This window comes from Neopsephotus bourkii, unplaced genomic scaffold (assembly GCF_033783945.1).
Source record: "Neopsephotus bourkii isolate Nb327-2 ecotype Australia unplaced genomic scaffold, CSIRO-AGI_Nbou_v1 NB_479, whole genome shotgun sequence".
NCBI lineage: Eukaryota > Metazoa > Chordata > Aves > Psittaciformes > Psittacidae > Neopsephotus > Neopsephotus bourkii.
In genome coordinates, this window is record NW_026900980.1 from 2,209,182 (window position 1) to 2,226,495 (window position 17,314).

The 17,314-nt window shown below is 39.5% G+C and overlaps 1 protein-coding gene across 3 annotated transcripts in view; it reads left to right on the forward strand.

Annotated features, from left to right (window-relative positions):
* CDK6 (cyclin dependent kinase 6) overlaps positions 1-17,314 on the forward strand; it is a 123,988-nt gene that overhangs the window by 104,951 nt on the left and 1,723 nt on the right. For 2 of the 3 annotated variants that reach the window (XM_061350103.1, XM_061350104.1), the window contains exons 6-7: positions 12,443-12,493; positions 16,389-16,524. In XM_061350103.1, coding sequence (XP_061206087.1) covers positions 12,443-12,493; positions 16,389-16,524 — 187 coding nt within the window. Of the gene's footprint in view, positions 1-11,886; positions 11,910-12,442; positions 12,494-16,388; positions 16,525-17,314 lie in introns of those variants that run through there. The other variant, XM_061350105.1, reaches the window with a different exon arrangement.

The following is a 17,314-nucleotide window of genomic DNA, read 5'->3' on the forward strand; positions in this document are numbered from 1 at the left end:
GGTCTCCACAAATCTGTCTCGCATTTGTGTCTTTTCTTCTCAATAGCTTCATGCTACTACTCCATATCTATATGCTCACCAAAGCTGCTAGATGTTCTTTACATTTAAAAACACTTATAAATCTGCATGGACAGTGGGGTTGAGTGCGCCCTCAGCAAGTTTGCCGATGACACCAAGCTGTGTGGTTCAGTTGATACGCTGGAAGGAAGGAATGCCATCCAGAGGGACCTTGACACGCTTGTGAGGTGGGCTGATGCCAACCTCATGAAGTTTAACCATGCCAAGTGCAAGGTGCTACACCTGGGTCGGAGCAATCCCAGGCACAGCTACAGGCTGGGCAGAGAAGAGATTCAGAGCAGCCCTGCGGAGAAGGACTTGGGGGTGTTGGTCGATGAGAAAATGAACATGAGCCGGCTTCAGTGTGCGCTCGCAGCCCAGAAAGCCAACTGTATCCTGGGCTGCATCAAAAGGAGCGTGACCAGCAGGTCGAAGGAGGTGATCCTGCCCCTTTATTCTGCTCTTGTGAGACGTCACTTGGAGTACTGTGTGCAGTTCTGGTGTCCTCAACATGAAAAGGACATGGAACTGTTGGAACAAGTCCAGAGGAGGGCCACGAGAATGATCAGGGGACTGGAGCACCTCCCATATGAAGATCGGCTGAGAAAGTTGGGGCTGTTCAGCCTGGAGAAGAGAAGGCTGCATGGAGACCTCATAGCAGCCTTCCAGTATCTGAAGGGGGCCTATAGGGATGCTGGGGATGGACTCTTCATTAGGGACTGTAGTGATAGGACAAGGGGTAATGGGTTAAAACTTAAACAGGGGAAGTTTAGATTGGATATAAGGAGGAAATTCTTTCCTATGAGGATGGTGAGGCACTGGAATAGGTTGCCCAGGGAGGTTGTGAATGCTCCATCCCTGGCAGTGTTCAAGGCCAGGTTGGACGAGGCCTTGGGTGATATGGTTTAGAGCGAGGTGTCCCTGCCCATGGCAGGGGGGTTGGAACTTCATGATCTTAAGGTCCTTTCCAACCCTAACTATTCTATGAGAGGAGTGGAAAGTGCGCTAAAGGTACAGGAGTCAGCAGGAGTTTAAAAACAACTAAAGACAGCAGAGAAAAACAGCTTTCTGAAACAGTGGTACTACTTTGTACCAAGAAAATAATTAGCTGTGAGAGAAAAGCTCAAAATGTCAAAGAGAAAAGAGAAAATTTGATATTTAACTTTCTGGAAAACCATTTCTCCAAGGGAACCACAGTGCCCAGAGGCAGCTCCCCACTGCCTTTGTGGAAATGCTTACCTACACCACAGGGTTCAGACCACTGCAGAGAACACTGCCAACTGGGCTGGGAGTTTGTGCTTTGGCTGTAGTTGCAGATGTCAAAGACCTAGATAGAGTCCTAGTCAAGGGAGATGGCCACAGCCTCTCCTGTGTTTATGTTCTGACTGCCACAGAGTAGTGCACATGGTACCCACGTGTGGCTGGAGCCATCTTTGCCATCAGTCCTCACGGTCCTGGTGTTGGCTAAAAAACAGAGAAGAGGCATGGTAGGATACAGCTCACGCTAGTTCCTGTCCCTTCTTCCTCTGAAGCCACAGTTTGCCTTGTGATATGAATACACACGTTGTTGCCTTGCTTCTGATTTTTGTTTGCACAATGCCTGTGGCACTGCCATCACATATGCTTCCATGTTCTGCTTGACCTGCTGACACACTGGCCCTGTCCACATGAGTCCTTGTGAGACGCAGCCACCACAGTACACTGACTCTGTGAGAGACAGAGCCAGGATCTGCCAAGTAGAGAGCTCTTGATGTCAGCATGTGACAAGCCTGGCTGCCCTCTTATGCTGGCGGCATGCTTCATTTTGCAGTCGTTGAGGAAACGACAGTCTGGCTATGCATGGTCAAACAGTATGACTTCTTCCAGAAACTCGTGCGTAATGTGCTCCGTTTTCCTTTTATAGATGCACTGAATGCATGCGGTCCAGAAGCAACTCTGAGGCAGACTTTGATGCGGGATTTCTTCTTTTACTTAAATACTCAGTATAGTCATAGCTTTTCTCCTAACATATCCAGGTTTGTCAGTAATAAGTGCTTTTGGAATATAGACATTTGTCAAATAATTTCATCCAAGGGATTACTCCATTTCCACTAATTTATTCTGCTGAGCTGGAGTAAATTGGCACAGATTCAGTTACTATTGATTTGACTGAGTCTGGATCAGTTAAATGTCTAAAGATAAATGGCTCAGTCAGCTATATCATTCAGAATTTGACCAACTACAGTGAATTACCAGATCTTTTTTTATTAGATTATGTCCATGAAACAGGTTTTGTTATTATGTCAGTACAGCATACACACAGTTCTATACAATTGAATAATTTTCTAAGTGCTCTTTATATCCAAATAATTGGAGTGCAATCTTTCAGCATCTGAAGGAAGTATACATAGCAAGAGATTTTTTCAGTAATGTTCCTATCTGTAGCTATTAAGCCTGTTTGGCAGTGATGACTCACACTCTGCTGGTGTAAGAATGAAGATACCCAGTTACAGCTAGACCTCATCAGACCATCAGCAATGAAGAGTGTATGTACAAAATCAGAAGTGCGTCCTAGCTGGGTGTCCTACACACTGAGGCACAGAAACAGGCTTTTCTGCCTCTCTTCTCCCTTGGGATCAGTTTTCCTTTCCCAGAAAGCAATTGTGAAAGGAGAGGTAGGTGTCACTCATCTGCTAGACCTTACTGAGAGTCTGATGGTGAGGGCACTTTGCTGGAAAGTGAGAGCAGAGTTTAAAGAGTGCCCAGAGTTTTGAGTAGACTCCATTTTTCTCAAACACTACAGCCAAGGCATAAATTGCTTACCATGGAAAGAAGCTTTTACTCAGTTATCCACGTGTTCCAGAAAAGGGTTCTGTTGTGTTTGTTTTTTTAATTCTGAGCAAATCACTTTTTTTTGCAGAAAAGACAGCCAACTCTTGGGGAAATCCTTGTAGTTGACATAAAGGTGGTGAACAACCTGGTAATGTGAGGGTAAAAAGTTCAAGATGTGGGGTGGCTCAAAGAGCTGCAGGTGCTCAGCGCTTCAGAGACTGAGGAAACATTTGATTTGCAACGACAGAGTTGTATGCTCTCATTAATGTCGAAAGCCAATAGACTTGTCCCATGGGCAGCACAGAAGCAGGGCTATGGCTCAGTAATGGCAAAGCAGAGATAACAGCATGAAAGTTTTCCCAGCATTAATTTGGGAAGCTTTGAAACACACAAATGTACAGCATGAAGTGTATTAATGCTGCAGTTGCATAGGGGTGGGTGGCATCTGAGCAGGATTGTCACCTGAAAGTTCTTTATTTGTTTATTTTCTCTTTAGTATCAGAAATTAACTTAGTCTTCCCTATGGTCAGGATTCAAGTGGGAAAAAAAGATTTCATGTGAAATCAGTAATAGCTGAGCAGGGTAAGTAGCCAGAAGGGCTCTCAATAGGTGAACTCAGAATACTATGCACTGTCATGGGCCAGTGAATGTAAATCTTGCAGCTTCTCCACCTGAGTAACCGAGTGTATTTCATGAGACAAATTGAGGCAAAGTTCTGTCTAGTTTAACTGGCCTTTGAAAACTCTGTCAGTTTTCCTTGCGCGTGTGCTCTGCATACTGTCTACGTTAAGTGCTTAAGTTTTTCTGTAGGTGTTTATTAATTCACTCTAAACCAGCACAGCTGCTAAAAATGAAAGTATTTTCTTCACACCATTCCTCTAATCCACTTTCATGTCTTTTGACACTCAGACTCAGCAGCTGGAGAAAAAGGTTGAAGTTGAAATTTCACGTCTGCTCACATAACAGTTTACTGTTTGGTACTGAAATGTTTTCCCTGCCTTTCTTAAGGGTTGTAATCTGCTTTCAGAGATTTTTTTCTGACCAGGAGTGTTTTATTACAGCTGAAGGTGATGAGACCTATTAGTTGCTGGGGGAAAAGGGGGCAGCAGTTCTTCTGATGTTTTGGCTTTGTCTGAGAATTTAAAGAGGCTTAGTGCAACAGGTGGCATTAACACCTAATACAGGGGCAACAGAAGTGATCATAGATCAAAACATCTACTCAGTACTACACAGAAGCAACTCAAGCCCAGCTGGAGAGAAAACCCAAGGATTCTCTCTCTTAGCTTGTAATGTTTGCTCAGAGGGAAAAAAAAAAGAAAAAAGCTAATTCCTTATTCTTGGATTTTATTCTCTATTGAGAATTTTAGGTTCCAGATTGTGTAGAACATTTTGAATTCTATGTTTCCTTCAAATACGAAAATTTGATGTCTGTTGGAGCTCTCCTCTGAAGTCTCAGAGACTGCCCATACACAGCCACTGTTACCTCATTGTTCTCTCTCCTGAGAGAGAAGGGAGTACAGAAAACTAAGGAAGTGATCATGGGAAGAGCATGACCACACTGTATTTGTCATATCAGTAGTTCTTTCAGGATGTTATAAAAGTGCAGAAGCCTGCAGTTCAGTCACATAATTAAATTCAAACTGCTGACCAGTAGAAGTAATTTAACTGTGTGTGGGGTGGGTGGGTGTTTGACACACAAGGAGTTAAACCATATTGCTGGGAGAACTGTCAGTACAAACAAGAAGATTTATTCTTTTTCTACTGTGAGCAGAGACCATACACTTTTTTCCTTTCCCTTCTTCCAAGGTCAGTTGTGTAAGTAGTTCCAGAACTTGCTTCAAATGTTAGGACAGTTTTCAAGATGCCACTGTTATATCATTCTCCCTGAGCTGAGATAATGACTTTTAAAGCCCTGGTGAAATAAACCTACAAATCTTCTGGAAAAGCAAATGTCCACAGATAAGAGAACAGTGACGTGCGTGCTGAGGGACTAAGTGAAGGACATTCAACCATTAAGGCTTTTCCATTTAAAAATTTAATAATGAATGCTGAAGCAGTTTTGCCTGGGAACAGATGAGATCTACCCACGTTAGAGCATATATGGTCAAAGGTAATATCCGCACTTACCTTAATTTTCAGGGTTTTTAATATATATATGTGTGTGTGTGTATCCTTCTGTTGAAACCCCTTTTTATTCCTGTAAGAGGTTGTGAAGCTACATCTCACTTGGCTTGGCCCTGGAGTCATTGATGTCTGTGATAAAGCTCCCTTTCATGTCAGTGATGGGGCAATGAGACCCATCATTCTGCTCCAAGGACAACAGGAACCTTAAAACACCATGCTTTACATGAAAGGTATCAAGAAAATTTTGAGCACCCAGAAAAAAGGTCTTCCATTGCCCAGTTCCTAAGGGATCTTTGAAGATGGTTGTATTTTCTCACATTTATGCTTCCTCTTACTGTATTTATTTATTGTTTTATTCATTTTTGTTGTATTTTTAATCAACCAGTGAATTACACAGTAGCCGGCCCTGCACTGGTCATAAGGCTGTACACTGTGCCTCTGGTTTCCCTTTTGCTAACATTTCCCTTTCTGTTATGCATGCAAAGGAAACATGCATATCCATCTGCAAGTTTCTTGTGATTAGTCCACTTTACAACTCTGGCTCTTCCCAGGCTGACAAACTGTATGTTAAAAACCAGGAAAAAGTCCATCAATCTCCAGGTAATACAGTCATTTGCAGCAAAGTGGTGCAAACTTTGCGTGATGAAAACCCACACGAGGAAACATTCATCTAATGATCAATCCTAGCTTCAAAGTGGACTGGCAAAATGGTGCCAAATCTTTCTTAGTGTCTTCCCTTTCAATATTAATACTCCCTTCTATTTTACCTTTTACCTCCCCTGGCACACCAGTAGCTTGCAGCTTCCAGCCTTGTTTCTAGCAGCTTTGTACATGAACAATGTCCTGAAAGCTCACTGTGCCAGCTAGGTATTTCCCTTGTTGGTTTGTATCTACACACAGCTCAGAAGTCCCGTATGTTTCTTAGGAACTAGACTGCATGTGCATTTGAGAGTCAGAATATTATCTTTAGATTTAGAATTAATTTACATCATTTTAAAATGGCAATGGGGAGCACTGGAAGTTTGCAGTAGCTTTTCAGAAACTACCTGTTTATCTGCTTCTGTCTGCTGGATGAAATGAGAAACTCCAGAAAACTAATTACTGCAATTCTTTTGAAGCATTAGATCTGATTCTAATGATAATTTAATACTGGCATAGCCCAAATGATCTTGGAGATGTTATTCATAATCATGGTACTGTCCTACTTGAAGAATGGTAGATTTAAGTAGGAAAAAAAAAGCTAATAAAGCTAAAATGAAAAAATCAAGATGGCTGATCTGTTTTCTGTCAGATTTTAGCTGAAGAGCATTTTTCAGTCATACTGTTTATCTATGTCATCTTTCTACTTATATGTAGGGGAAGAGAAGTTTCTTAAAAGTTTTGAGCAATTTGTGATCAAGTATAATAAGCTCTACATGAAGTAACTTCTTCCTATGCTGTGTCTGGCACCCACCCACACAAAGATATTATTAAAAGGAAAGGAGAGGGAGAAGTACAAATAATGTTACGTTTAAAATGAGAACTCTGAATTGCACAACAGCTGAGGCAAGTCACTTATGACTGGAAGTGGGTAACTGTCCAGAGTGTGCAACGTTGTCAGCCATGGCCTATTTTCAGAGTAAAGCTTTATACTATACCATATTCATTTTACCTATCAGAAGGGCCAATGATCTTCATCTTTAAACAGTGATACATGTTTCCTTTTGTCTTGCCTTAGTTTCTCTTTGCACGCCTGCAGTACAGACTTGTCCAGGGGATGTGTCAAAGAGAAACAGTAGTGGGAAAATGAGTGAGGAATCAGCTCAGAAATAATCCCTCTGAATAAAGGTTTCCACAGGACAGTCCAGGTCATGTAATTTCTAGTCATCTCATAATTCTGGTTTTAGGTCTTATTTGGTTTTGATTCTAAAAATGAAAATATTTTCTTCATAACAAGTAACTAATCTGACAAGTTATTTGCCAGCTATTCACATTTTGTAAAATGAAAAGAAAGAAGAATAAATCATTTAAATATATATCTGACTATGTAGCTTGGCACGTTTCCCTTGGCATGATGCAGGATTCCTTGGCAAATGTTTCTTGGCTTTAGCTTTTTTTGTTTCTTCACCATCCTCTTGTTCCTCTTACACACATAGATACACAGACTCCTAGACTTATACAATATACCCTTACCAGCTTCTAAAATTCCTTATACTAATTCCATGAACTGCTGCTATATTCTTTCCTGTTACCTTTTTTGCTCCACTATGTCAAATTGCCATGGACTTTCTTTCAGCACCTCCCCCATCTTGTCTAATGTCTTCAAAGCAGTAACTATCTGTTCTGAATTCACTGTTCTTTCCATCACTTCTCCTTGCCATCTCTTCAGCCAGACTGCCTAAGCCCTACTTGCGCGAAAAGCAAGTTGTACTTTCCCACTCATGATGCTCTTTCCTTTGTAGGGAGTTCTTGAATGACTTCACTGAGTACATGTGGATTGCCAATACAGACTTTTCACTGAGAATGTTGTATATATTCAATTTAGTAATCAAGAGATTATCATTACTGGTTTTTCTGTGATAACAAGAAAGGAGATGGGATTCCCAACTGCTGTTGTCATCCTACTGAGCAAACGGACTAGCAGAAACTAGATATTTTGATAGTTACTTTTTACGTATGTGGAAGAAAACAAGGCTTGTCTAGCCTCGGAGACACTTGGATTGGCAACTCAAGAATTGTCATGGAGGCTCTGTAATATGTTTTGATTAGAAAATTAATTTCTAGACTTTTTTCCCCCTCTTCACTAAAGGTTTTCTTCACGCGACTTTTCTTCCGTGTATCTATTTTACATGTAGTTTAATAACTTTATTTCAGAAATTGAAAGATACCTTTCCGACTAAAGTGTCACTAATTGGTTCAGAATGTCACTGTCAGGAAACCTGCAGACATCTTTTCCTGTGTCTCAATGCACATGGGTTTGACTGTTTTTTTTCCTGGCATCTGCACTGCAGCATAGACCAGAACAGTGCTTATTAATGTCTTTAATTCCAATCTATGAAAATGCTAACTTTTCTTGCGAAAGGTCACAGAAACTCTTTGCTTTGTAGACTAAAGGCTGAAAGTAAAGCCTAGAAGTAATGTGACCACTTTACAGGTAAACATCATTTATTTATCTCTTGGGTGTCATTGCACTGTCATTGTATACAATACTTTTAGCATTGCTTTGGCATGTCCGTGGAGTTGCACCAGAGAGAATTTTTTCATGGAGACTTGCTTAGGAAATGTTTATACCTTAGTTATTACTGAGTAGCACAGACATGAAACACAGTGTCTGTAATAAAGTACTAAAATAAAGCACTCAACCTTTCAGACACCAATATCCAGTTCAGATAGACATAATATTCAGTGAAGGTGAGACTCCGCACAGAAAACAACATGAGCTGAATATATTCCTTTGGACAAGAGCAAAGAGCCTCAGGTTGGTAAATAGTGAAATTTAATTTGTTCAGCTACATAAAGGCATGAGAGCTTTTCAGCCAGAAGATTAGCGGTGGAAGTCCTTCTAAACTGTAAGCAGATAGTAACTTTTTCAGGATTTGTGAGGTTTTGCGTTGCAACCTTATGTCATGAACTGTATTTTTATTTCTGTATTATCACAGAATCAAAGAATAGTTGAGGTTGGAGGGGACCTCTGGAGATCGTCTGGTCCAACCCAAACTGCTCAAGAAGGCCCATCTAGAACTGGTTGCCTAGTATCATGTCCAGATGTCTTTTGAGTATCTCCAAGGTGGGAGGCTCCACAACCTCAATGGGCAACCTACACTGGTATTCAGTCACCCTCACAGTAAAAGAAGTGTTTTCTTATGTTCATAGGGAACATCCTGTGCTTCTGTTGGTGCCCATTGCCTCTTGTCCTGTCACTGGGCACCACTGACCTGTAACCTGATTTTCCTCCTCTCTCCCTGAAAAATCAAAAAAGCAACAACCAACAAAAATAGGAAGTTATGGAGACACAGCAACATAGAATCATAAAATCAGAGAATCATAGAACTAAGACTTCTTGAGCAAATAGGGAAATTAAATGTATTGGGTACACTGTAAGTCTTTTCATCCCATTTTCTTCCCTGCTCAAGTGTGTATTTTGTATCAGCAGTGGTGTTTGGAACCCTCAGAGCATGGATTCTGTAGCAAGTAAAGTCAGGGAAGGTTGAGAGGATCAAGGAACCACACAAAAGGCAAGTGTGTCCTGATTGATAGCCCTTTCCTCCATTGGAGTATCCCTCTTTCCTGAGACACTCGACTACACAGATTTTAGATGTTGTTTGAAGTCAGAGGACACACATCTTCTGCCACAGGAGACAAACCCAGCTCCATGCCTTTCCCAAGGGAAAAAAGAAGGAATTCTACAAATCAGCTCTCAGAGTCCAACCAGTCTTACACAGATTATCATCACAGAGAGAACATATCCCCAAGCAAGGACTTCTGGATTGTGTTTGAATAAATAAACCTCAGGGGGTGAAATTCTGCATTTCTGTGACTGCTGGGTATGGTCCCAGTTCAGTGGTACTGGTAGAGCTGATGTGCACCTTTAAGAATAGACTTAAAAAAAACCAATCAGCTCGAGGTGAAAGTTTTTATGTGTACTGGACTTGCAGTGCTGGCAAGTCACTGCTAAAGAGTAACTAGTGCCAAAATGTGAAACGAGATCTTCATACAGCTGCTGATTAAGTGAATCTACTTCCCCAATCATCCGTCCAGTATTCCAATTGAACCTCCAGCCAAAATTCATGAGGCAAATTTCATTACATTAGTGGTGCCTAACCTGGAGTTGGCAGTCTGTTGTAGTCATGATGGTGGGATGGATAGGAGGTTGAAAGATGAATTAATAACACTTCATTATGGTGAAATATCAAAGTATGTTGGAAGGTCACCTTGTGTTGTATAATTACATATTCAAAAGAATTTAAATTCTTGCTTCAGCCCCCAGTGAATCTGAGACAGCAGCAATGATGGGAAAAACCTCCCTTAAAAATCCCAAGAATTATACTTGTTTTGGCATGACACTGCCTAAGGTGATTCGCAAACAAGGCTGACTTTGCCAAGCTTTCACATTAACGCAAGGTTCAGCAAACATTTTGAAACATTAAATCAGCTTTCCATTTCCATGGATAGGATTATTTGATTGTGTAGATTTTGTTAGTTTAAAGGGCCTAAATATTCTAAAGCCACATTAAAGCCAAAATTAAATACACAAATTAACTTCATATTAATAAATTTAAGTAGCCATTCAAACAATAAAATGTCTAAATTGTTGTATTGTCCATCTTTGGAAGATAAGGAGTGTGTCTGCTGCCATGAACAATACTAGGATTGTAGCTGCTGACTGTTTTGAATATTGGGCTCAAAACTTACAGCAGCAATAGATGCTCCTGTCTGAGTGAAGCACTGGGTTTTTGTAGAAGCCAGAATTACTGAATACTTTAAAGCTTAAAAAAGTACCTCCATTATATACCTTCAAATACCTGCAGTCAGTAAATATCGTGTACATCTGGGAAGCAGTGTATAGTGTATACCATTATTTATTATTTATTCAGACTCAAATAAATAAAGCCCTTTATGGATAAGAGGCTACTGCATTTAACCCTGTTCGTTTCAGTCTGATGTCATATGGTTTCAAATTGGACTTGATGAAATTGTTCTCTCAGTGTTCCTGCGCAAAGCAGTTTGCAGTGTAAGTCAGTGTGACATGACCTGAATGGCAGTAAGCATGGAGACAAAATGCATGTTCAGTCCGTCAAAGATGGTCAGTATGTCTTCTAGTTATTGCTCTGCTCTTTTTTTTAGAATCATAGAAGCATACAATGGTTTGGGTTGGAAAGACCCTTAAAGATCATCTAGTTGTAACCCACCTGCCATGGGCAGGGACATCTTCCACTAGACCAGGTGTTTCTTGGTGTCACGCTTTCTGCAGATTATAATGTTTACCTGAGAAATGTCACGGTGCTCTGGGTCTACTTCCTGTATTTGGTGTGGATCCGCAAGATAGGCAGTGACATTGGGGCTCTTGTCTGTGTGAGTGTCAAGATATAAAACATGATTTTTCAGAAATAACTTGTGGTTAGCAAAAGGATTTCAGATTCTACACCTGCTTCTGCATATGGGCAATGAGAGGGGAAGAACTATAGCTGAGTCCCTCTTGTTCTCCCAGTGTAGATGGGAGAGGTCTTCTCCTTTGAACAGCAACAGTGAAATGTCTTTGGCTATCACTGCTGTTAAGGATGTGTATCAGACAGAAGAAAATGAGTAGGCAGAGAGAGGCAGGAAAACCAATGTTTCCCCGTAACTAAAGGCTGACAGTGAAAACATGGGAATACGCATTAAGTCACTAGGTCTCAGTTGAATGGCTTTGGAAATGGGAAGTTTACAGCATGCCCTGTACTCCGAGCTGTGCTCCAGAAGAGACGGGCAGCCTGGCTATCAGTCGACCCAAATTAGTATCCAGTTTTTGGTGTATCTGAATAGTGTTTTCTGGAGTAATCTACCATTTGTTGAATCCAAATGGTAAGCAACACCTCCGGCCTGATCTTCACAGATGGCCTCATTCTTGGCTGGATCCTTCATCCATTAGTAATCTGTTGGACTGCCTTGGGAGTTTAAACACAAAATTGCACTGTTGATTACACCTTACTGAATTCAACACAAGGGTGGCCATACAGCCATACAAATCTGAATTTCATATTTTAGTTAGGCACGATGGGGTACTTTATAAATGATGAGTGAAAATATTTTAATTTGCACTTTGAAAAGAAGTGTGTACCACTCTGAAAATATTTTTAGTCACTGTTTTTTCTGAAAGCCTTTGGACATTCAGCCTATTAATTTATTTCTTTCCTGCACATATCTTTATTTATGCAGCAGAAGTATTCCTCTCCTTCAAGGTAAATTCTGTACCGTCTCACACCCCATTCTTTACAGACCTTCATAAATCCATTGTCATTTATTTGAGCCTTTGAACCTAGGAACACATTTCCTATATGCAGGTACAAGAAATTTAATTTTAAATTTATATCCATTACAGTTCATCTCTAATTTGATTATATTTTAATGAGTTGCATGACATTCACTCTGTTTTTGTCTCTCTAAACAGTTGAGTATGTTCTTTGCAGTGAAAATTATTCTGTTAATGATGTAATTCGTAAGATAGTATTAGTTGAAAGAAATTCATGTTAAAGGACACAAATTTTCAAAAGTAGTGTATTTAAAACTATGTCTCATCTGTCAGTTTTATTATCAGTTTCAGTAGAAACTTGGAAGGTGTTCTCACAGACTGGATAAAACATGGAGACAGAAGAAGTGAGGTCTCAAAAAAATAACATGTTTTATCCTATGCTGGCAGGTGTCAATGACAAATATAAATCCATTGTTACTTAAACCAAGTCACATCTTAAAAATATTTCTTTTATTTTTTCAGACCACTCTTCCGTGGAAATTCAGATGTTGATCAGCTAGGAAAAATCTTTGAGTAAGTAATAACTAGTTTCATTATGTCAATATCTGTTTAACATTGAAAATTTGTGAGGTTCCTTTGCCATGTTTTTATGCAATAATGTGACTAGAACAAAGTATTCCTAGAACATATTTCCTATTGCTACTGTATGCAACATGATATTTCCGTGTATTCTGTGTCAGAGTGGGAGGAGGAAGCAACATGGAATATAGTTTTGCAGAATTAACAGCCATTATCAGGAAGTTACGAGGGACTTCTCTTTCGGACTTTTTAAATCTCTTGAACGTATTGCGCGTGTACCATTCATGCATATTCCTAAACAATTTAATCCAAGAGATTGTCTTCACATAAACAAATGCAAAGGTTTTATTTTTCGTTAATTTCTTTGTGTATTTCAGAAAACAACATTAAAAACTTAAAACTGTTATGAACTTAAAATTGTTATTAAACCGAAATCTCTAAGATTATTACCAACAGCTTCTTTGAATAAAAGACTTCTGTACATCAGAACATATTTTAGCTTTTAAAATATGCTGTGTAGACTGTTGACAGTCCATATTTTGGTCAAGTTAACTGTGAGAACAGAAGGAATATCAGCATTTTAACATGTGCTTTGTCAGAGATTAACTAATTTGCTTTATTTTAAAACCATTTTACAGTTCTAGGAGTTTGTGCTTTTCTTTGTCAGAGATACAAAAGCCTGGGAGGTGGGGAGGCTCTAGACTCTCTGAGGGAGAATAATTCTCATTCAAAATATGTTCTTAGTTAAAAAAAAATTAAGTTACTGATTTTACAGATAATTAAGTAAGATTATATCACTTTTTCTTTTAAAAGGTCTTCAGAGCAAGGAACATTCCTGAGTTTAGAAGAGCCATGTAAATTTTAGATCTTATATATGTATCATGTACTTAAGAAATGAAGGCCACATAGGGCTGGTCCCACTCCAGAGGATGGATACTGATTTGCCTCTGTATCTCTCTCTGTCTTCTCTTTCATATGGAGGGGCTTCAGGGATCGAGATGAAGTAAGAAATAGGTACCAGAGAGAGAAGGCTGAAATACTATTCTCTTGGAATATATTCCAAAGAGAAGACAGTAAAATTTCTAAGGAGAAGTGCTTAAACAGAACAAATACTGAATTCCTCCAGTTAACCATTTTTCCAGTTCTCAAATTGTAACAGATCTGTTTCTAAGCATTTTCACTATTTAATATGAGGTTCACAAATTGTAGGTCTTGATTTCACACAGTTGACTTCCCTTTCCTGCATACCATACCAGTGTATGTGACTCACTTGCGTGGTTAATTTGTCATGCACTGAATAGCTCTTCCTGCCCAATCCAGAAAAATGAGTACATAAATTTTACTTATTCTTCTTCTGCCAAAGGTACTGCTTTAGTCCCACAATGTTCTTTATTAAATGAAGACAGTTTTGATACGTCAACATAGTTTACAATTAAAAAGGACATAGCTGTGATTTTTTGAAGGATTTTTATGATGTTTAAGGTGAAAAATCAAAATGAACTGGACTAGGATTAAATACATAGATGCTAGCAGCAGCCTCCAACCAGGGATCTTTCCATCCCTAGGGGCTGAGATTACCTGTGCAGAAAAGAATTCATCAAGAAAGGAAAATGCTGTGCTAATTTTAGAAGAAATTCCTTATTACACATCTACTTAAAGTTTGTTTTTCCTTCTTTTGTGCAATTCTCCTTAAATAGTTCAAAAGTTTCTTTCTTGGATCCTGAGGGGCTTATGTTAAATAGTATTTATGTTGTGTTTTCACAGCTGGAGAACCCCCTGCAGTTAGGCATAGCTCTTTTTGTAGGAGGGTTGTTTCTTTCTACAGTAGTGACTCATTCTGCAGACTAATTTGGACAGAAAGTAGTTTCGGGATTTTCGTGTAATCTGGACTGTTGCATTATTTCAGATAAGGGGGCTATGGTCTACCTTTGCTTTACCAGTGCCTTACAATGTGCAGCAGGTAAAATTCCACCGTACATAAGGGTAAATCCCTCAGAGGCAGCCCAAAACATTTTTCCTGCTTTTCCAGGTCACCATCAGAGTGTGGGATATCCTCACCGATTTCAGGCTAAATGCTGAAACCGTTTGAGCAGACTTGTCTCCCATTGTGATCAATGGGAGTGGAAAGTACTTGGCTTTTCTCAAGACCAGGCCTGAACCTTTGGCAGGAGGTGAAACTCATCCAAGATGCTCCCATTTTTAGTCACTGAAATGGTAGTGCTGCCAAACCAGAGTGAGGGTGCCTACTCTGACATTCATTATTAGAGTTTTGAATAGTACATGAGTGTATAACTGAAAATGTCTCTGCTTTCCACTCTTGGTCTTGTCCACCCTACCTGTCTGACAGTCTGCCTCCTTGTTTCTTTTTGTTAGCTTTACCTGTGCTTACTCTGCCCTGTTTATGATCTCTCATGCAAACGCTAAAAAATTTGGGACTAACCAAACACATTTGAATGACAGGTGAAACTTCATTCTTATTTAAAATGTTTAACTCCTGTATCGTACTACAGTGCTCTTTGCATTATATTTAATACGGGTCCAGGCCCTCAAATAGATAATTACATACCTGTAACCACCATGGCCAAGGGAATTGCCCCATACCTCACTATACCTGTGATGATAAAAGAAGAACTCAATTTTTCATACAGATTTAACTTATCTTTTCCCAAAAGCTGTGGTATCTTTAGGTGTGGGAAAATTACATTGTCCTGACATTTTAATTGCTTTGCCCTTCTAGCCATACTGTTGTTTTGAGAACATACTAGGTTTTGGAGGCATTTTCGGTGAGCGAAATTACAGTCTAAAATCCGTGTGGGTAGATGTGCAGTTCCACTAAGGTCACTGAGGTAACCCTATGATTAGAGCAAAATGTTGATGTAAATAGCCTAGTCGCACCACCAACCTCACCTGGAAGAAGGTCAATGCTGCTCCCTAGCGGCATTTGGTTTAGCGCAGACCCAAGTATTCAGTGATTTTTTGTGTTCCTTCGTGTCTTATACTCTGTCAGTGTTTCCACTAAAAATCTCTATTTTACAGGCTGTAAAAAATGATTTTTCCTGAAACCTGACAAGTAATGCATGCTCTTGTCCAGAATTTCCTTGAGAAACTGCTGTTTCAACACCACTAATATTAGCATCAGACTAAAACACAAAATTTGTGAGACATGATCCATCATTGGTTTACCTATTATTTCATTGATTTGTTTTTTAAACCTTAGCATGATTATTTAACAAGTATAAATATCTTCTAAAATTTAAAGAATAAAGAAATGATAAAAATAAATTAAAATATTCTTTTAAAGGGTAAGGAAAAACTAAAATACAAAGTAAAAAAAAAAAACATAAAGACACTCAATTCCTATGCCCCTTCAGAGTTGAGGCTTTAAAACCTGTATTGTGAAGCAAATAAATTGTTTAAATTTGGGCAACAATTACTGCACATAGCTTTGAAGCATTATGAAACATCCCTTTTATTGCCTTACCCTCATCTTGACCCACACTCTTCTCTCAGTCTCTATTCTTGTGAATAAAGATCCTTGCATGCAATTCCCCTTTGAAACTTACTGCTTTTAATCATCCTGGAGCGACATATGTTGCACCATCCAGTCAAGAGCTGAGCAACTTTCTTCCAAAGCACTCAGCCCATTTTCAACAAAAAGACACAGAAAATTGAGATGTAGGCCAGAAAATTGTGATGGCCACAGAATGATTTCTACTAAACACACAGAGAACTTAATCAGCCTCTGTGCACAGAGATCAGTGTACTACTTGTACAATCAATCTCATTTAAACAAGAAGACTTATAAAGTAAACTGCTACTCAGTATAATCAATATAAAGGGGAGAGGGTATAGAATGTTCAGACCTGACATTATGTTTTTCCTTTCACAGTGTAATTGGACTCCCAGAAGAAGAAGACTGGCCTAATGACGTTGCCCTTCCAAGAAATGCTTTCACTTCCAGACCCGCACAACCTATTGAAAAATTTGTGCCAGATATTGATGAACTGGGCAAAGACTTGCTTCTTGTGAGTTGCTGTTTGTTGTTCTCCAGGACGCTTGGCTGATAGCTCCCATTGCACTGGGGAATATAGTTCTGGGGAAAAATAGCGTGCCAAGAAACATTTATGTTTTCTTTTAATGATGTTATTAAAGAAAAGCTCAAAATTAGGTAGACAAACTCATGTAAATCTGTGAAACATCAGCACAAAACCACTCAAGAGATGTTAGAGATGAGAACAGTTAGAGACTAGAAAAGTGTGTCAAGGAAGCGCCTGCTTGACTTGTCTTTAGAGCTTATGCTTAGATCCTCATTACTGAGCACAGTTGTGCCACTGATTTAGCCATTCTCATAGTATAAGATTGACCTGAGTGCAAAAAATGATCTGCCATTTTGCATGGTTTAGTGGACCCAGTATAAAGCCATAGAGGTAGATTACAGCTGCATGCCTTCTAGTGAATGCTGAAAACTTGAGATTTGGAATTCAGAAGCTGTTGCCTCTTACAAATGGCAGGATTGAGCAGAAGCAAACAAATTGCGCTGGCAGAACTGGTAACACTGAATTCAATTAAATTGTTTCTGTCATTTTTATAGATATGTTACAACCCCCAACCCTGAAGTTCAGTCTTTCAATGGAATATAGGGAATGGCCTTGCCTCAGTTTGCCTTTTGCTGTGCTGTTGAACAGCTGTGTTCTCTGGAACAAATGCTGGACTACATCTGGGCACTTGAAATGACAGGAGAAGCACATCTGTTGGTCTTGCAGCCTGGAAATTGAAGCTTAGACATGGGACAAGAATTAGATTTTGAGAACAACA